This window comes from Gadus chalcogrammus, chromosome 20 (genome assembly GCF_026213295.1).
Source record: "Gadus chalcogrammus isolate NIFS_2021 chromosome 20, NIFS_Gcha_1.0, whole genome shotgun sequence".
In the NCBI taxonomy this organism is placed as follows: Eukaryota; Metazoa; Chordata; class Actinopteri; order Gadiformes; family Gadidae; genus Gadus; species Gadus chalcogrammus.
Genome location: NC_079431.1, coordinates 9,473,750 through 9,495,628, shown reverse-complemented (window position 1 = coordinate 9,495,628; position 21,879 = coordinate 9,473,750). Strand labels below are relative to the sequence as shown.

General features: G+C 45.1%; 1 protein-coding gene across 1 annotated transcript in view; it reads right to left on the bottom strand.

Annotated features, from left to right (window-relative positions):
• Positions 1-910: 910 nt before the first annotated feature.
• Positions 911-21,879, bottom strand: part of LOC130373611 (contactin-associated protein-like 5) — a 52,139-nt gene continuing 31,170 nt past the window's right edge. Inside the window, exons 13-23 of the mRNA XM_056580226.1 lie at positions 21,149-21,305; positions 19,693-19,820; positions 18,868-19,038; positions 17,793-18,011; positions 15,796-16,035; positions 8,579-8,803; positions 7,898-8,031; positions 7,110-7,197; positions 5,137-5,328; positions 4,561-4,626; positions 911-1,278 (exon numbers count right to left, since the gene is read on the bottom strand). Coding sequence (XP_056436201.1) covers positions 1,085-1,278; positions 4,561-4,626; positions 5,137-5,328; positions 7,110-7,197; positions 7,898-8,031; positions 8,579-8,803; positions 15,796-16,035; positions 17,793-18,011; positions 18,868-19,038; positions 19,693-19,820; positions 21,149-21,305 — 1,814 coding nt within the window. The 3' untranslated portion in view covers positions 911-1,084. The remainder of the gene's footprint in view (positions 1,279-4,560; positions 4,627-5,136; positions 5,329-7,109; positions 7,198-7,897; positions 8,032-8,578; positions 8,804-15,795; positions 16,036-17,792; positions 18,012-18,867; positions 19,039-19,692; positions 19,821-21,148; positions 21,306-21,879) is intronic.

Genomic DNA, 21,879 nt, shown 5'->3' with positions numbered 1-21,879 from the left:
TGGAAGCTAATTTAACACAATCACATTTTGTCTTTAAGGAAATAAAAACAAGGGGGAAAAAACATCTTTGTTGTGTGCGAGAGGTCAGACAGCAGGTGCTACTGTACACGTTGCTAGATTATCCTATTCTTCACTTGCTATGGGTCGGGCCTGCCAACAGTCTTTCAGGACAGGAGCAGCCGACAGAAAAGCAATCGAAAAAAAAAGGGTAAGTCGCTCCCATCGACCTGGCACTCCTTCCTCAATGCGTAAATGCATCTATTCACCACACACATTTTCCCGTGTGGCTTGAAACCGCTCCTTCTGAAAAGAATGACAAGAATTGAAATTGATTGGCCCGAGTGTGATTTGGACGTTGGACATCTCTGCGGTGCAGAATCTTCTAAATGCTGTGTATTTGTTGGGCTCCGTCCTCCAAAGGCCATTTGGGTGGCGTGTCGTTTTTAGACTGTATGCCTCATCCTGGACCACTGCGGCCACGTCCCAGCCAACCGCAGCTGATGCGTTTCGCCTCTGAAATGCCACACAAACCTTTGGCAGCGTTCATAGGTTTCAATCACCTGGCCCCGAGGACTTCTGGTGAACCTGAAGGACACCGATCCACACGTCTGTGTCGCCCGCGGCCCAAATCCTCACCTGCAGATGCCTCCTGTCGCCTGTTGGCAGCGCCGGCTTCGGCTGGGCAGGCACGCGCACACACGCACACGCACGCACACACACACACACGCACACCGATGTCACCGGCTAAATTACCTGTTCTACTGAGAATCTACGTCACAAAGCAGTTGTTGGTATAGTGGGGGGCGACGGCACTGGACATCGGAGATGTCCCCCCTGCACCACCCCCCCTCCCTCCCTCCCCTCATTCTGTTCCTCCCCCTCACGTTATACCGTCAAAAACGGTCCGTCCGTCTAATTTCTTCCTGCCGAGAAAGTCTGCGGACGTGTTTCCCTCCGTGGGGTTTCAAAGTCGGGTCATTTCCAGAGGAGGAAGAGAGCTGAGCGGTGAGTCTGAGAGAGGGGGGGGGTCCCGGAGGCAGAGCGCTTGATGGCGGTGCCCGCTGGCGTGAGTCCCCCCCCCCCGTCATATGTAGTACTCCTTCATGTTGTCCCTGACGCCGGCGCCGTGGAGGTGCAGCTCGGTGCGGTAGGCCGTCTCCAGGGCCTGGCGGTTCTCCTTCTCCTGGAGGCTCCTCCGCTCCGCCCGCTGCTGGTACAGGAAGCGGCTGAGCACCGCCAGCGCGCACAGCGCCACGAAGACCGCCGCCGTCACCACACCTGGGAGTGGGGGGGGAGTCACAGCGTGAGATGTGTATGGATGTAATGTATATACATATGGACGTGGCAATGTTTAAACCTGCGCTGTATCACTTTTCTACTGTGGTTGCTTTCAACTCCATTAAAAAAGTTCTCGACTAGAACGTTTCTCAACTATAAAAACGCGCCCATCCATGAGTCAATCCACCCAGGGAATTGCTCTCGGTGCATGGGTTTTATTCTGGTCCACTTTTGCCCCAATTCCCCACCGTGGGAAAATCGTATAGAGCTGTATCTGTAGCTTCAGCTCAATCCACTAGCCACTTCTAATGAAAAAAATAACGTACACAGGTCTAAAACACAGGTTTTACCCAGTGTTTGTATTTGGTTGAAAAAGAAATGTATCTGTGTGAAAAGGATGTCAAATCATTTAGATGTACTGCTGAGAAGCCGTTTGGGTGTAACTTAACCAACTGAAACTACCGTGATTTGATTTCACCGTGCGCATTCATGTGTGGCTTGTGTTGAAAACAAAACACTAAGCCTGTCTCCCTAGCTCGACCTATCGGCGACTACTTGACACACACCTCAGCCCAGAAGGACAAACTCATTGCCAAACCACTGGGAAGGAAAGCAAGTCTTTGTGTACATCTGGGTGGGCGACCAAGAAAAGGGGTCGTGCAGAGGTCTCCGAAGCAGTGACTTGGATCTTGTGGATGCGTGCTGGAGGCAAAAAGCGTAATTTGGTAGGGAACACGGTTTGGTACCTGAGCAGCAAACAGAGCCTTGACGCAGCACTTATTGCCCACACACATAACCCTTTTATCTCCCACGCAATAATGTCGATATTATACTTAATCCTCCCTTCAATCTGAACTGTGCACTCGCATATCCGCACTCTTGTCTCTCGTCGGCCACAACCAACCAAGTCATACAGGGACGCCTCCTCCATACGGCTTGAGATAACACCTTTATTGATCCGCGCTGGGGAAATGAAGATCAAAGTAAATCAGCGAGCGGCGGCGTGAGCGTGCGGCCGCCGCGGAGGAACATAAGGGGGCACGGAGCCTGCGTTCTCAGGAGGAGCCGCAATGAGGGGGCAGGAGTCTGTTCCCCAGCAGTGTGTTTTGTCATGCTTCAGAGATCTTTAATCATCGCGTCGTTCGTGTGGCTTTTGGAGAAAGGAGGTGCAGCGGCCGACCGATCGCCCTTGCTCTCGTTTTCCGTATGCTTCCCCTGACCACAGGCCCCTGACCAGAACTTCCTGACCGTAACTAAAGCTCACTGGACTACATCACGGTACAGCAGGGTGCAAAATAAGTATCGGTATAGTTCACCGCTCGATTTTCGCTGTCCCCTCATGACGTGACACACTTTTCCCTCGCCCACCCCCCTTGGTCCGTCAAACAGGGCTGTTTATCTTTGTGCACATGTTATCAGGAAAGCACGCTGTGAATGGAATAAGTGGAAAGATGATGTGCACAGCTGGAGTTCTATGCCAGTTGCAAACGACTGAACTGGCGCTGGGATGGAGAACTTAGTACATGAAAGACCGCCCTTACGGTAATGCAAACAGTGATATCTAAATTGACAGACCTTTATGGGAACGGCAGATTTTAAGCAACAAATCGGTTGATACATCTGGTTGGTTTTAAGCTACATTGTTTTGGAGAATTGCATGGTCAGATTAATCACATTGTTTCATTTTACCTTACTTAAATATCCTTATACCATTCAGCTTAATGTCTGCATGGGATCTTGGTTCAGTTACTACAGACCAATGTTGAGCCTGTAGGGAAGATGGGGGCTGGGGTGTGCATTGCATTTTAATTTGAAGCCTTTGTTGTCTCCTTTTCTGCTCAGGTGTCAGAGGCTGTATACCTTTGTCTTTGAGGAGGGCATTTGGCCAAAGCAACTAATTTGGCATCTTGTCTGTTTATTGTTTTGGCCTGGGATCACCCCCGAAGCTCCCCAGCTTGCTTACTCCGCTGATTAATAAATACATGCTCTTCTTTATTGGAACAATGTTGTTTACTTTGAACACACAACTTGTTTGTATCGATGATAATACTCAGGCTCCTGTGGAACAATCCAGCCAGTGTTCTGATGGTGCCGCCTCATTGGTCTCATATTGGGTCTCTGGTTGCCGTGTCAGAACGGAAATTATACTTGTGGTGAGATGGCAAACACACAATCACTTTTGCACAACAACATATATTCTACATCACTGAGCTTTATTAAACACAGACCTTGAGAATGGAGGAGCTATTGAATGGATCTAATGAAAGGGAAAGATGGCATAACATGTTTCCTACTTCAAGGGGCGGTGAACCTCTTTTAACCCGATTAAATGTCTTGTATTTTCCAAAACATAGTAATCAATGCCAATTTGTTGCTGCTCCTTAAAAGGCAGTTATTTTTAGAGAAAACAGGGGTCAAATGGTATGTTTCTGCTACTCTCTGTCAACAGTTTGTGAATGTTCCACTCTGCTCCAAAGGCAGGGAGGTCAATATTTTCATAATGTCTAAGTGCCTTTTAGTGTACTCCTAGATGTCAAAGGGTCACATGCGGCAAAGTGTCTGTGGATGTGTGGAGCTCCTTGTGCGGCAGTTGATGTTGATGGACGCGTCCGAGAGAGGGTGAAGCTCCACTGATATGCCACAGTATGTGGTGGCACATTTTATACATAACTAAGCTCATTATAACTCTCATACACAGAACTCTCATACACTACAAAAAGTATCACAAAGCTGGTTGTAACCATGGCGATAACTTGCCCACCTCTTTTCCAGAACTCTCAATGTGCAAAACACCTCTTTTTGTATCTGATAGTGTTCGAATTGGAGCTGAAACAAAGGGGTTCACTGACACTTTCATACAACATTTTTGGGAAAGTTTAGTGTGTTCTATTCCACACCCACCCCGACCCCGACAACCACCCATTACCTTGAAATCGTCAAATGTGACTCTGAGTCAATTTACAGCATCTTTCTTTGCTTAACAGTGCAAATAACATCCTCTTCATTTGTAATTGCTTGGCCTGACCCCCTCCCCCCACACACACACACACACGCACGCAAACACAAACGCCTGAATAGTACCGCATTATCCTGACTTGACAGACACACAATATTTGGAAGGAAATGTCAGCAAGAGAAAGAGAAAGCGTGAGAGAGAGAGCACATAAGATAGAAAGAGAGAGAAATGGAGAGGGAGAGAGGCAGTGATAGCCAGAGCTTATTTCACAGGAGACTGATTTTGGCAATTGAGCGCTTTAACAACTCGCCGATCTGAAAACTCACCTCCAATTACTGCCGAGTTACTTTGAGAGGCATTCCTCAATGGTTCCTTGCCTCTGTCAACCGTCTCTGAGAAATGTGGCGTGGCGGCGTTGGGAAACAGGGAGGGGACGACGTCGTTAGAAATGGATTCATTCATCAATTATTTTGTTTTGTTTTGGCAATGTTGCAGATCACAGCCCAGTAATAACAACAGACAAACGCGCCACGCTACGGATGATTTGGAGGTTGATTGGTGATAGAGAGTAGAGTCAGAGAGTAAGCATTTAATTTAATGTCTGACTTGGAAAGACATTTTAATCAACTATTTGATGCACATTGCTTGAGTCCAAAGGAAATGCAAAGTGAACCCTCTTTAATGCTAGTTTATCATCCTTATATTGGACAGGCACCCAAATCAGAAGTGTCTCCAATGACTTGTATGTTAAATGAGTAGCACTGTCAGGTAAGTGTTTTAATGCCATATATCTTGATACAAGTGGTCGTTTTCATATCCATATCGATAACCTGTTATTTGGGACTCAACACATTCCTGTTGATAAATCCTAAACTATCCAGTGTAGCATTAGATCGTCATACCTGAAACTTTGGAGTCGGCAAGCACACCGCAGTTTGATTCGACCAGCTGGCCGCGCACACTGACCAATGAGCTTCCTCGGTTGAGGAGTGCTGCCTTCAGTGGCGCGATGTGATTGAACTGCACTGAGGAGAGGCAGCCAATGAAGCCTTTCAACCCCGCCTGTCTCACCGCTGCGTCGGTGATGTGAAGCCCTGGATCGTAACGATGAGAATGAACACAGAAAGGTTTGGCATGTCTTTATCTTGCTTTTATTGACTTAGCTCGTGATGAATGCAATGCAAAACATTAAAATACAATTAGTTGGTTCTGCACTGGCAGTAATTCAGTAATATGTCAGTATATTTCATTTCTGGTCCGCCTTATCGGACATCAATATATATCCTCCTAAGTCATTTAGCAGACCAAGTGTATTTTAATAATATGCATCAACAACATTCATTCAATACAAACATAATAAGATTGTAGATTTAATTCTTGTGGCTCAGGAAGCCAGCATAATTTGTATGTGTGGATGATTTCTATCAGTAATTTAGTGCATGATGCTGTATTGAGATATTGACCTTTGCACTTGAGCATGCTATTTCCAAATAGGAAATGAATGGTGTACGCATGTTTGTTAAAGTACAAGCATAATTTCCCACCTCCAAACTTTACCTGTTAATTAGGAGCATTAGTTTGCTCCTGTCCCCCTGATAAAACAAAATGTGTGCTGTGTGATTTAAGAGAATACATAATAAAATTGGGATGAAATCTATTATTTCCATCATTTTCCCTATGGAGGTCATTAATAAGGGGTAACATGTCTCGCAAAACTTGGATAGATTATGGCCACTATGTTTGCGAGAGTGAGTCTTTCTCGGGCGCAGACGTTCATTTGAACCTAATGAATCCCTGGGAGACATAACCCAAACCAAGGAGGTAAAAAAGCCTGCTTTGATCGCTGGCTTGTACATATCACAGATAAAATAAGAGCTTGTTTGTGTTGTTATTCTGGCGAAGTCAAATGAGCGCAGCACTTTAATATAGAGAGCAGCTGCAGGGATGGCTATCGCGATGGATCCCAGATAATAGCCTCACAATGCTTTACCCCAATTGAGCTGTGCTTCCGCCCTCTTTGTTTTCAATTAATGGAGCAGTCAATGGAAGTAGGAACGCCAGCATATTATTGATATTTGTTTGTTAGTTATTTTGCTTTACAATTGTTTGTACAGGTTTTTTTATTATTGTAGAAGGCGCTTTGTGTTTTACTTAAAGCGTTTATAGGATTCTTATGTTTTTTTTCTCTCAAGTATTCAGAGGACAAACTATATTTATCCAGATGTTTACCGTTCTCCAATCACGATTCACCTGCCCATGCAAATGGGGAAACTATTGCTTTGAAATGCAAATGATGTCGTAAATTAGCATAGATTTGCTCATTCCCTGAGCTATTGTGAGCGTCTGTGTTCAACAAATGAGGCGTGATTCACTTAAGAGTTTCATTTAGCTTGTGATTAATACATAAAGTAATAACGTGAAACACACAACAATCCACGATTGGGGGAGCTAGCAAAGTGGTCGAGGCTGATTAGCTCATAGCAACCGCAAGGAATTTTTAAAAAAGCCCACCAACTGTTTTTTGTTTCAACAAACACTGTGCACTGAGCAGCTTCGCCGTTTATTTCTTACACGTCGGTATATATGTGAATGCATTGCTTTAAACATTCAAGGTGTGCTGTATTATAATTACTTGCAGGCTGCCTTTCTGGGCTCATACACAAACAGCAGAACTGTCCCAGAAAATAAGATTGTTTTTATCATAAATGTATGCCGGTCTTGTTTCATTTTCCACCATTACATTTGGTTTAATTTTGTTGTTGAAAGTAATAAACAATGGAAGAATACAACCTTGAGAGCATTTCTAAGGCATTTTTTCTCATTTCAAAACACAATCACTAAAAAAAATGTCAGTTCATTCCTCTCAGGTCCTCACCTGTGACTTTCCCCAAAGTCAGTGATTTGATTGAGATTAACTCTGCGTCGGATGACAGACTGTACCTGAGGTCTGTGTCCTTGTCAATCTGGATGAGTGAGAGGGTGGAAACAAACTGGTAAAAGGCTGTGAAGAGCTTTTTCCCGCCTTCCTCTCTCCCCTTGCATCACGGTTGGCTGCCCAGAGCTCTTTGCTTATTAACATGTTTTTCCATTGCCTGTGCCTGTCCTATCTGAAGGATATACAGCCATGATTCATTAAGATGTCTCTCTTCTCTGTGATCCCCGGCCTCTAACATTGAAGCGATATTTCTCAAGTCTTTTCATCTTTCTCAACTCAAATGGGATGGTTAAAAAAAATGGGGAAAAGGGTTAGTATATAGTCCTCTTTAATCCTCTGTGGATTCTCAAAGGGCTTTCAATCGATGCCTCCCATCTCCCACTTCAACACCCTACCACTTCTAAACACGCTCAACCACACCCACAGGAAGCACCTGTTTACTATTTCCCCAGGACTATTTACAGCCAATTTCATCCAAAGCAACTTCCTATGAATTTGAGAGGCATGCCGTTAAGTTCAAGGGTACCTTGTTGGAGGGTACCTATAGGAAGCCCTGTGGCAATTGGGATTTGAACCCAGATCCTTGTAGCTGGGGGTCATAGACTCTATGTCCAACCCCTCATCTAGCCTGCACCCAATCTGCTGCTGCACAACATGTTAAAATGTAGCTTTCATACTTCCAATCTGTGGTTCACACACAAAGTGGTGCGAATACATGAAGGACTCACGTGCACGTAAACGTCTCTTCCCTCTCGGTGGATTCGGACCCGATGCAGGTACCCGTCAGCCAGGTTCTGGCGGCTGGCGCAGAAGACGTCCGGCCCTCTGTCCGCGTGGAGCCGGTACCACACCTGCAGAGACCCTGCACCACCGCGGCCATGCCCACGCACGCAGGCGCACAGAAACACACACACACACACACACACACACACGCACGCACGCACGCACGCACGCACGCACGCACGCACGCACACGCACACGCACACGCACACACACACATGCACACACATACGCAAGGACATGCATACACACACACACACACACACACACACACACACGAAACACACACACAACACACACACACAGGCACAAGAAACACACAAACGCATGGGGACACAAACCCACACTGTTTACAAGGCTGTGATTTCCTGCCATTCGATTTAACACTGAACAAATCCCCTTTAATGTGTCATACATCACAGTGGGCAAAAACGGAATCGACATTCCATTCGATCTCTCACCTTGCACAATAATCACGATCATATCACGTTATCAATGCAATTCGACCCTGTATCTCCACGTCACGGACGAGCGATATCATACACATATTCACATCATACAACACTCAGCCCTGAAACTATGGCTACAGATGACAGGCTGGAGGTGGTGGTGGTGGAGGTGAAAGGTACCGTTGGTGGCCAGGATGACGGCGATGTACTGCTGACTGAAGGTGCTGACGCTCAGCAGCATGGCGGGCCGCTGGGAGGTGAGGAAGCTGAAGGCCACGTTCTCCCTGGCTCGGCTGCTCTCCCTGGACACGCTGGAGGCCTGCGAGCTCCGGTTCTGCATGACCGAGAAGGGCTCCTGGAAAGTGTAGGTGACCGAGGACTCGCTGTCAAAGGACACCGACACCTCTGGAGAACCGCAACGCAGGGGGAGGGAGAGGAGGAGGGGAGGAGGGGGGGGGGGAGAAAGGAGAGGGGGAGGGGAGAAGAGGGGGGGGAGGAGGGAGGGAGGGGAAGCAGTTTCTCTCAGTCAGAAGTCAGTTGATTTTTTAGCCTAGTAAACCTCATTCTAAAAATGGACTTTTCCCTGACTATAACCAACAGAGCTCTTTTTACAATGGTTCAGTCACAGCATACCGTAAACACATGTCTGGCTGATAGTTAATTCACAAGGGGTCATTAATCCTCCCTGCCAGATGGGAAGCAGTGTTGAGCTGAGAGCATGGCCTGTGTGTGATGCACGGCACATATGGTTGCTAGGTGACCAAGATTAACAGAACTTTTATCTTGTGTAGCACAGATCAGACTTTCCGTTATTGTGAAATTTCGATACAATATCTTAGGGCATTTTCCGCTATTGAAACTATCTCTATTATGAGAGCTGAGCTAAAATTTAATTCAGAGCCTTAAAGGTGCTGTACGATACTTCCTGTATTTTGCAGTACTTCGATAGTGTTAAAGGTCAACAAAACAACAGAGTTGAAGGTCAACAAACTATAGAAATGAAGAGCATTTGGAGACTACAGCTCTGACAAATGCATAATACCGTGAAAACCCTTTACGATGTTGTACGCCAGTGCACCTGTGTATTATTTGGATACATAATGGCTACAGGTCTGGATATCAGCATAAGGGAGAATCTTCTAGGTTTTGAACCAATGAACCAATCGTTAATTGTTAAATGCTTGCTGTGTCTAGTGATTTCCTGCTGTTGTCAAATGACTTATATTGCTATAATGTCCAGAGGTATAGCAGAACAATACAGGGCATCACATTCTTGCATGTTCTCCTTGTTCTGGTCCTTTTGATCTTCAGTCTTCAGACCTTCAACCCGCTTCACAAACCCACGACTACAGAGGTTCTGGGGGGTAGACGGCACATTTATTTTATTGATTTATTTGACCTTTATTTATCCAGGAAGGTCGCATTGAGATATATTATCGCGTCTTCCAGGGAGTCCTGGTCATATAACCTTGGCAGAATATGAAAGGGGCGGATTTACACCTTGTTTCCTGATTCGTGATATTCGAAGAGAAACAAATTTGTGTGTGTGGATGAAGTTTTTATCAGGGGATTTGTAAGTATTTCTACAGTGGCCTGTCAACGTGGTGTTCATTTTAAAACTTTACTGACACTTTCCCCAAAGAAAGTTGGTGTCCAGACAGAATATTTGAGCTTGTCTTCGCGTTTGGAAATGTTTACCATTTCTACCCAAGTTTGTGACCGATGTTATTGAAGAGCTTACAGATCCCCGCCTCCAGCAGCTTGATTGGTCAAAACCAAACATGAAGTAAAAGATAGAGAAACTTCTCATTCACCAAGATTTGAACTCGTCTGCTATCAGTCTTGACATTTTTCATCTAAAGTCTGATTTGTAAGACGACAGCGGACAGCAATGGATCCGTTTTCCTGACATTTTTCCGCCATGGTGATACACACACAAACACATGTACACAAACACACACACACACACACACACACACACACACACACACACACACACACACACACACACACACACACAGGGCTTTACCAATAATCAAACCACGGAAGATATTGATTACGCCGGCGGGACATCCTCTAAGTACTACTGCTATCGCAAATCCAACCCTGGAAGATCGATGACCTTCTCTTTCCAATGGGGAAGCCAAAGTTAATCACATCTTGATATCCTGTTTTACCTGGAAATGTGTCATTGCGGTGGGAGAGTAGGAGGGTTATTTCACGCTGGGAAATGCATTGCGCAAGCATGACTTCATTGACACAGGCAACAAAACGGCGCATTGATGCCGAGTCGAGATCAATGCTTCCTAGAAATAATATGATAACAGATAAAACGAAAAAAAAGATGTAGAAAAAACTTTTCTTAGTCAGCCTCCATGGTGAATTGATTTATTCAAAAATCGACAACCGAAATCTTTACAAACTAATTTGGGCGGCTTCTTTTTGTGAACAATTCATGGAGGAATTAATTATGGTGAAAGAGCACAATTCTTAACTTGGCTGAGGAAGATCTCCCTGAGGGTTCTTTGAGATTTGAACTTGTCTGCTCTCAGAGCGAGCGATCAGAGCGTTGAAAACTTCTGGATCGCAGGCATCGTATGTTCTGGATCAAACCGGATCCGTATCGTCGACAGCCCTGTGGCAGTGCCGATTGTCAGAGAGGCTCAATCAACTGTATGGGGAGGGGGCTTTATTGCAATGGTCATATGTCTCTTTTTGCCAAGCAAGGGCATACGTGATATGTAGGCTAATTGCTAATCAGTCTGTTTTCATAGATCGTTTTCCTCATGGTGGAAACAAAGGATGTTCAGAACAGCCGTCAGCTGAACTGAGCAAATATTTATCAAATATATTATTTAAAATAAATAACACAAATAGGATCTATATAAAAAGGAATTTGTACATGTGGAAGGAAGATGGATGTTGAAGACTTTACATTTACATTTAGGGCCTTTGTCAGACGCTTTTATCCAAAGCGAATTACAATTACGGATTGCAAAGTACATTTGTCAGAAGAACAATTGCTAGGTCGACCCATTTCCCATACACAACAAAGATAGCTAGGACAAGATGCTACACGATGCTATGTAGCATTTTTGTGTAGTGCAAGTGCATACATTAAGTGCCAGGACGTACACTAATACAATACAAAACTAATACAATTATCTCACACACACACACACACACACACCCACACGCATGCTCACACACATACACAAACACAAACATTTCCTTACATGGCTTAAGCAGGTCCACTTTAAGGTCATGAAGGTTCTTTGAGATTCAAGAGATGAGACAGTATGATGAAAACCTCTGGATCACTGAAATCATATGGTCTGGATTATCCCGTATCCACTACCAAACGGCCTATGGGCAAGTCAATACACAGTGAGGGCCATAGACCAGTAATTATTGGTTGTACATCACCTTTGGCGAAGCAGAGGCAGACACTATCTGTAATATGTGTCAGCCTATCTGTCTGCCTTTATAGATCCTTCACTGAGTACAGCCTGAACTGAACATGATATTCGTTAAAAAAGAAGCTAAAAACATCTAATCAGTAGATCTTGTGGCTGTGTGGTTATAGCATGAAGGAAGATCAATGTTGATGAGTTGTATGCTACCGATGAGGATCCCACACAGACGTGTATGAGATGATTTGATGATGGCACAACTCCTTCACAAATGTGGAAGTTGTGAAATAAGCGTCAAACACAAATGCAAAGAAATACTGAATAGTGAAGATCGGAGCGTGAATCGGAATCTCATGTTTCCCCTTCTTTTCACCCTCTCAGCGGCAACCTCCGTGGCTCCGGGCTATCTTTAGACTACAGTATCAGAACATGTTCTCTCCTTAAGAAGATAGGCATGTCAACGCTTTTAGGCAGCAGGCGACACCTTCTTGACAGTTGCTCCAATCCTGTGAGATATCGGAAACTGAACCTTAGACGCTGCTGCCGTCAGGCGCCAAGCGTCGAACCAACGCGAATGTTTCAATTCCGATTCTGTTCTTAACATGTCCATCTGACGTGTCACCTCTGTAGATCTCTGCGGGGGGCTGGGTGGGTGGGGGGGGGCGGGGGGGGCTGTGAGGACAAGCAGGTCAACGACGGTGTGTGGGTGGTAAAATAAACAACCAAAAGATAATTTCTAGTGTTTGGCCTTCCTGTCTCGACGGACGACTACATGCAATGTTGTCCACGTTTGAAGGGGATTGGTCATGTGACGCCAACGAGGTGCAGGTGAAGGCATGTGTGTTAGGGCTGGGCAATATGGACCAATACTCGAATCTCAATATTTTTTGTTCGAAATGAGAATATATGATATTATAACGTAACGGGCAAAGTTTTAACTCCACGCCACAAGTATACACCATTAACCATTTATTTAGGTTTAGTTTTCTTTTTTTGCTCAACGAAGCACAGCTGTGCTTTAACAACAGATATGTAAGGGATAATGTATAGTTCGCCGGTCATTATCGGGAAAATAAGACCCGACCGGGCAAACCTGAAGGGGCTTATTTTCGATAATGACCGGCGACGTTCTATACATTATCCCGCTTATTACACGGCTACTTGCCTAAACGAAAAAATAACTTCATGGACTGTCTTTCTCCATTTTATTATTAACCAGCATTCATAGTGTTGATCAGCAGAGAATAGTCCGCCAAAGACGTTGACGTCGCTAAGCAACCGAAGACGCTGGAGTTGACAAGTTACCTGACTATTTGCGGGGTGGTACCAAAGTCATTAGAGGCAAAAACTCCTTTGTTAATAATGAATTATCAAATATAATTCATTATTAATTTAAAAAGCCGACAGCAGGAAAGGTGTAACCCTAACCATCTCGTAGCTGGAGGCAAGAGAGTATACATGCTCCAATAGTGCTTGTGTGTGCCCGTGCCGGCGATAAATCACACACAAGGCAAAATCATTCAAATGAATGTGCTTTATTTTTATCTCGCACTATTGGAACAGAACAGGTATACTCTCTTGCGCTCTGCCTCCAATACGAGATGGTTAGTGTTACACCTTTCCTGCTTTTAGCTCCCAGACCAAGGAGCACAGGGGAGACGTTCCCTCCAGGGCCGATGCTCTCTCGGGGGCAACACCCTTCACTTTCACCGGCAGTGGGTCTGCTTAGAGCTCGGAATATGGTCGTAAAGAAGTGGCCACCGATTCTTGACAGGCTGGGTCTTTCTTTACACACAAATGGACTCGTTCATTACTTCACTAAACTGACACGCACGCTACCGCTCGCTCTTCTCGCTCACTCGCTGACGACACACACACACACACACACACACACACACACACACACACACACACACACACACACACACACACACACACACACACACACACACACACACACTGCGAGATACTTTCATGTGCGCACAAGATACTTTCTCGTGCTCACGAGAAACGTTAAAAACTGTATTGTTTACCCCATGTCCCTTTATGGGTTCCCTACTCTCTACCAGCGTGTCCGCCATGATTTTGTTCAAAGTTTGTTGTGATGCGTAACGTGGGTGGGAGAACACTACGTACATATAAGGGGCAGGATTGAGCAGCTGAACATGGCTTGTAGGCTCAGAGAGCAGCGGTCAGCCTTATAAAATAGCGCTCGCAAGGCAACATCAAAATATATAATATAGGCTACCGGTATGGCGATATTGTCTCAACTACATATTGGTATGAAATTTACTACCGGTATATCGCCCAGCCCTAGTGTGTGCACCCACGGCCGTGGCACCAAATCCTGGGCCCTGTATACAAGAGGTACTGATGCCCCCCCCCCCCCCGAATTCCCCCTACCAGCCCCCTGCGCTGAATTGTTGACGGGGGGGGGTAGAGAACAATTGTTGACGGGGGGGGGGACGGGGGGCGGGGGGGGGAGACGTGGCCGTGTGTGACTCCTAACACTATGGGCTGGTGGATAATTCAAAAGAAATAAAAACCTTTTTTTTTTTTTGTTGTATTTTCTTTTTTTTTATTGCCATGGGCCCCCCCCCCCCCCCAGGACTGCCTCACTTTCCCCCGCAGTCCGTCGGCCCTGTGTGCACCCTCCAGGATCGCCGTGACCGCCAAAGTCCCTTCCCTTGCATGCGTAATGGTCCGTTGTCATGGAAACCTCCACTCAACGTGACTCACATTAAAAATTCTGTGAGCTGATGGGTGAATCCATTGTTGGCATGTTACATAAAATGGATAGATATATTTGCTTTTTCTTTCTTCTTCTTTTTTTTTACATTGAAATTCAATTGGTGCTTAATAACTTATAGGGTAGACCAGCTTGCCTGAATGGAGCGGCTGCTTTCATTTTGAGTATTGGTGCTATATAGTACCTGTGCTAAAGTAGTCATTGGACCAAAGGTTAAAATGCATGTTAAATGCCAGGTGTGCCTGCCATCCATCTGAATTACAATCTTTATACAAGCTCCCAGGTGTGAATGCGGCTCCAGTTTAATGCAAAATATACAAATATACAGAATAAATGTAGTACCACCAGTCAATGCGTTCTCCTCGAGAAGCGAGTCCTCTTTGAGGCGTCACTGTGATAGTTATTGTTCCATCTGTGTTTGTGTCACGCAGCTTGCCTTTTATTTTTGACACAGAAGAAGTGGAAAATACATGTTGCGGTAGAATTAAAGGGTTGAAATGAATAAAATAAATGAATACACAGAGCTTTATGTTCAGCAGTGGTTCTCCTGACTCCTGAGGGGAGACAGTATACATGATCAGCAAATATAGGCAACAGCCTATTTCTGACGAATAAAACTGCAATGGACATGTAGCAATTTCGTAATATCTGTGTAGCTGAAAACACAGATCTGATGACTTTATTTATTAATTGATGGGTGATCCTGTTAATCTATTGATTTCACTTCAAACTAAACTTAACTGAGTATCCAGCTTGGAAAACATTCTAGATTTCATCTAGAGTGTTGTGTCAGACCAACACAGCCCACCCACACATGGCATTCAAAACTCGAGATAACAACTATTCAGTGCCACTATTATCGGTTTCATCAGTCAATTCAGTCTGAAAATACCAGAGATTCTTATCCTCAAGCAGTGTGGCAGGCCGTGCCTTTGTGGAGCACCTGCCTCTCTAGCAGAATAGATTCTCAATCTCAATCGCACTGCTGGATTAACTAAACGTTGAAGTCAAGGCATGCGGCCATGCTGGAACCGGCCAAAGCAATGTTTCAAATGTCTGCGTTCAAAATAGACTTCGGGTCCTAGACAAAGTGATAAAAAAAAACACAGCTACTGCTACTTTGCTGCTCTCGACTGTGTGCTTTGCTCCCTTTAAACAATGGAATCCCATGTGCTTTGGCTTCGCGAAAGAGAACCACGGAAAAAAACCTTTGGAGTACGATAGAGTGGGCCCACCTTCTCTGCAGGACGGGCCCCCGTAGGCGGACTGGGAGCAGTCGCAGACGTAGCCGCTGCTCTTCTCGATGCAGCGTCCCCTGTTGTGGCACAGGCTGCTGGAGCCGCTGCAGTAACCGGGGCAGCCGGAGCTGACGCCCGGCGTCATCCTGGCCCTCTCCTCCAGGTTAAAGTGGACGCCGTTGATGGCGAGTGTTCGGATGCAGCCCAGGAAGCCCCTCTGCCTGGAGGCCGTCCCCCCTGCAGGAAGAGACCGCCGTTAGTCATCTTTAGAGGCCGGCAGCGCGCCGCTCCGCATCTATAACTGCTTTATAATCATAACTCCCGTCCGCACTGATGAGGATTTACGATAAGCCCTGATTTAAATCAAGTAAGACTCTGGAAGGCGACTCTGGAAGCACTCAACTATGTGAGGTCTCATTAAGGGCTAAGTATGCAAATATGGAAGAATATCTATTAGGGTAAAGCATTGGGCTGACCTTTTAAGCTGTTATAGCCCAGAGGCACCAGCCAAGCCCAAGAATGACAAATCTGAATTTATGGCTTCCGCAGATTCTATCTCTGGCAGGCTTATGGCAAAAATCTAAATCCCTTCAACTGTGTAATTCGTTGGCATAACAAGAAAGTTAGTGTGTAATGAAAAGGAATGTGGGAAAAAAAGCAGGGCTTTACCATCATTATAATTCATATCACCACCCGCTGGGTATCACAGGGCCACCCCATGTCTGAGACAAGCCCAGGGGTCGGGTGAAAAACAAACAGCTACCCCATGTCTACGAGTAACCACGGGTGGGGTGAGAAACAAACAGCCACCCTGCCATGTCGTAGACTGGGAGAAAAAATACAACCGCAACACATAGCATCATGTGTTTAGAGGGAAGGTCCCTGGGTTAAATTCCCAAAATAAGACTCTGTATTAGGGTACATTGTCTAATATTTTGTTAAAAAAAGGGATACTGTCGGATACACACCGGATACTGTCCTGAGACCCTTAAGAATATATGGTAAATTATTCATAGTTTCAATAATGTGGGCATATACATTCAATAATGTCTACCTCACCTGTCAATAAGCTTTACATAAATGTTAGTACTCCTCCTAGTGTGGAAATACTGAATATATTCACTTTTTTGTAGTTTTCACTCTTATTTAAATTCAACACTGCTGCTGTCGTTGTGATTTGAGCATTCTGAAGAGAGAGAGCAAAATAAACCACGATTTAGAAAATAAACAACCCCATGAAAAATACACCCTCCCTCCTGGCTCCTTATCTCTTCCTATCTCCTTTATGTTTCAAAGGGTTGCATTCATGGACCTGTGGTGGAGTATGTGAGGAACTGGCCAGATAGATTCCCAGAACCATTTATCTTGGATCCTATGTTCAGTCCTATGTTATAGCAGAACTTCTTGGGGGTGATGGAACCGACAACTGAAAGGAGTTAAGCCTTGTTTCCTGTTTCGTTATGAGACATTGTACCAAAGAAAAGTCAATAGTTCATTAGTTAATAAGTGTATTTCTACAGTGGCCAGTCTGCACTGTGTTTATTTGAAACCTTTCCAGAAGCTTTTTTTCAGCTTACTACTGCGGGCCAAATTTCCGTTTTCCAATAACACCCTTACAGATCCCAGCCTCCAGCAGTGATCCGAAACAAAAATAAAGCAGAGGAAACTGAAACGCCCGATTCCCCCAGATTTAAACTCGTCTGCCATCAGACTTTAGATATTAATCTTAAATCCGATTTTTAGAGACTAGTCAGAAATGAAGCGGAGGATGGCCCAAAGTCGAAACGGTCTCATACCGAAGCAGGCGTGCAGTCATCCGAAACATATATTTTCACAGAATTAGGTCTCACTCTAATAACCGACCGATGGCTACTCGAGGACACTCAAAATTACACCTCTTCAATCTCACCACCTTAAATCAAGCACCCTCTAATCTGATCTGCATCTTAGACCAGCCAGTGCGGCGGAACCGGAGGAGTTTTGCGGGTGCTCACCCACAAACAGCTGGCTGTTGAGCTGCAGGCGGACGTGTGCGTCGGCCGGCGCCTCCAGGAAGCGCAGTGGCAGCTGGTCCACCTGCAGCGAGGCCTCCTGCACGCCGCGCTCCGCCCGCACGTAGTGCCACTGCCGGTCGTTCAGGGGCACGTGGGACTTGACCGTCAGCACCACCGGCCCGTTGCCCACGTCGAAGGAGAAGGCCACCGCCGATGGAGCTGGTGGAGGCGAAAGTATATGAAGGTCAAATAGGGTGGATGGTTAAATCTGCACTATGTTACTTTTCTAGTGAAACTCTAGAAAAAAGTTTCTTCACTAGAAGGTTTTCTAAGAATAAAACAAACCCATCCGCGAATAAATCCATCCAGGGAATCTTTCTGCTTCTGCACCCCCACGCATTAATGAAAACGGAGCTCAACTCAAGCCACTAGAGGCTGCTGATGGTTAAAGTTACATGGTGCAGGTTTAACTCAAAAGCAATCTGGACGTGTCTTTTTATTCTCTGCGGGATCCACCGACATGCCATTGACATGCATATTGAACCCCCAGACTATGTTTTCTCTTTTTTTCTGATGCAAGAACTACACAAAAACTGCAGTTTCTCTAATGCTTTTTAAAATGGGAGTACAAAGAATGAATGTCCTTTTGACCCCTTTGAACAAAATGAAATTGAATTTAATATCTAGTTGGTGTGTGCGTTAAAGTCCTCCATGTGTGTCCCGTTAACTGTTTCTTTCTAATTTATTTCCTATGTTTTGCTGAGCACCGACCTTGCCCATTAAGTAGCTTTCTGGTTTCCGTATTTCAAGCTGCAACTCCCATCCAATCAGCCGAGCTCATCAATCCAAACATGGTGTTCTGCTCCACATAATATCTGTTTTAATGGCTTGCTTCACCAACACTTTGCTGGCAATGAATGACTTTATATAAATTGCTATGCTAGCAATAATGATTCCCATGCATGTCTTTGTAGGTAGCCCACAGAAATCTGTCTATGCTACGCTTGTTTAAATGAGGCTGGGTTTGATTTAATGGAAATCGCGGGTCAGGTTTTGGAAGTGTAATTGCACTCACAGCTGAGCTCCACTCGGATGAAGTCCTTGAGGCCCAGGTTCTCCAGGAAGACCCCCGAGGGGGCGCTGGTCTTGAAGTAGAAGGAGATGTCGGAGCCCAGCTCTGCCTGGAGGGTGGGGAAGTGGAGGTACGAGGACTCCTGGTAGAACGAGGCCGCGTTCCACGTCGACTCTGTCAATTGCAGAAACACCACAGGGCAAGTAAGAAGATTGGGGGCAGAATAGGTGAAAGGTGGTGAGGGGGATAACAGATCAGAATGATAAATTAGAAATTAGGGCAACTGAAGGGAGAATCAAAAAATGAATGAAGGAAAGATGAATTGAAAGTTAAGTGACGCATTCGCTAGGTTAAAGGGACCCCATTTCTTTCAAGCAAAAATTCTGCTTTGTTCCCAAAATGTGATGGATGATTTTATGAATGTTTTACTCAATCAATTTGAGAAAGATCCTTTCAAACTTAGGGAATGGACATGCAGTAATGTAAATCAAATCTGTTCTATACATATTTTTATTTTCAGAATGTAAATGTTAAACAAGTCACATGCTTTGGATAAAGAAAAAAAGTATACATCTGCGGAGAAGAATGCAAAAGAAAATTAACCCCATGGTAGATGGTTTCTGATATCCTGTCGGCAGTGCTGATATTTAAATTAGCCGAAAGAGAAGCGAGGAAGAACACTGACACTTGTCCAAAACACTCACGCTAAAACACCATCACCAAATCGTCACAGCTGGTAATAACAACTAAAGTGAGGAAAATAATGAGAAGAAGTCACAGGATTTTTTTTTTTTTTCGTCTTCTTCCTTTTCTTAACAGTTCACCTACTGTCGCCATAACAACGCAGAGCTCCGACTCGGTACACCGCCTCTGAACCTGTTCGGTTTGTGTCTCCGATCACAATCTGGCTCACTGGCAAGTGTTCCTTATAGGAGAGCACTCCTGTGTCGTTAGACCTGTAATGAAAACCAGAGGAGGAAGACTCGTGGGTAAACCATCTGGGAAAACACGCTCAGTTCCTGCCTCCATCCTGCACTCGAGGAACCCAGGCACAACATTTAGAGGCAGAGGATACCGCAATACACCATCTGGGCAGTAAATTGGAAAAGAAGTGGTCAATAATAAATATCAATATCGCTGCTTCTCTGCGACTTTATACCAGCCAAGGGAAGCTATCTTCCTCCAAGAAAGCTGATGTGGGGGATTAGGAGAGGGTTAGAAAAGGGTGTGTGTTGTGTGTGTCTGTGCCTTTGTGTGGATGTGTTTGTCATCCATGCTTAATGTGTGTGTTTGAGTGAGTGAGTGGTTTGTGTGTGTGTGTGTGTGTGTGTCCCCGATAGTATGTGTGTGCGTGTGTGTGTCTGATGGTATGTTTGTGTTTGTGTGTATGCATAATGTGTCTGTACGTGTATGTGTGTATGTGTGTGTGTGTGTGTGTGTGTGCTTGCGTGCACACTTAATGAGTCTGCCATTCATAATGTGTGTGTATGTACGGTCTGTATGGGTCTATGTGTGGGGGATGTAGGTTTTCTGTGTGTTTGTGTGTCAGTGTGTGCACATTAATGTTTGTAGAGCTATGTGTGTGTGTGTGTGTGTGTGTGTGTGTGTGTGTGTGTGTGTGTGTGTGTGTGTGTGTGTGTGTGTGTGTGTGCGTGCGTGTGTGTGTGTGCTTGTGTGTGCGGTAGAGCGTGCTTATGTTGACACCAAGGTCAGGAATCACAGAGGGCTGTGGGCAGAAACAATCCCAGAGGAACCCAAAAGCGCCCTTGAAATGTAAATGGCCGAAGCAAAAGTCTGCCCCTAATGAATCATACTTTGTGTATGCTTGTTTGTTTGTTTGTTCAGTTGGAACATTGCATACACTTTATATTCCATCAAGCTATTTTGGACAACGTTAGTTACAGTGAATACATGTCGCAAAAGGCAGTGTTTGTGTTGGGGAGCGAGGGACTGAATAAGATAATTAATTGGTTTTGAAGATGAGCCGTTGAGTGAGATTAGATCAGTTTTAATACGTGAATAGACACAAAATGGGATTAGACCTGGCACAAAAGAATATTTATCTGAACCTTCTTTAATATTGGTAATTCAGATAATTTTTTACATTATATTTATATATAAATATATATAATGCAGCCAGCCATCATTGCAGACATCATTAGATACATATTATGTCTGTAAATATATTTTTTATTCCTGATGGGATCTTATGATATTGGTCCACTGTGCTCTATAACTTCGTAGATTTCAAAAATAAAATAGCAAGACAGAAAAAAACACCCACCATTTGTTGACGTCGGCGTCGCAGTTACAGAAGTAGTTCATGTCCTGGCAGTTCTCCTGCAGGCCACAGGAGCACTGCTGGACCCCAGGCAGGAAGCCCCCCCAGTAGGTCCTCCTCTCCCCAGCCTGGTCCAGCCACCAGGACATCGGGGTGCCGTCTGCCACCGGCCACCAACACAAAACACAGTCAGAGGAAACGGCCCCCACGGCCCACTGGAGTTGCCGCTGCTCTCCGATGCTTTATAATATATAGCACTGGAGATATCATCATGTCATATTCCAGTGCTCTACGCAGAACCCAAATGCATATTATGTGTTTGTGTTCTGGGTAGAGCACCGCAGTGTGACGTGTGAAGGTCCTCGCCCACTGCCCCGACAAACACAGCATCCGTCGGGTCAGTGTGCCACATCCGTTGGTGCTCAGTAGTTGTTGTCGGATTAAGGTTTCTGTTGTCCAATCGGTGACTTCAGGCAACATTCTAAAGTCAGTTGCTGGTGTTTGTTGGAGACGTGGGCGAGGACCATGACAGGTCAGATTCCAGCGCGTTACGCATAATACAGACTCGCATACATGCACAATTCTATTATAAAATCCATACACTCCTCAAACGTATTCTATCTAGATGCAGCCACACAAGTAGTGGCTGAGAACGAAATAGGGCTATGGTAAGGGCCTGTGCGTATTTACCAGCATCAGCCGCTGTTTGTTTTCTCAGAATGAGACCATCATGA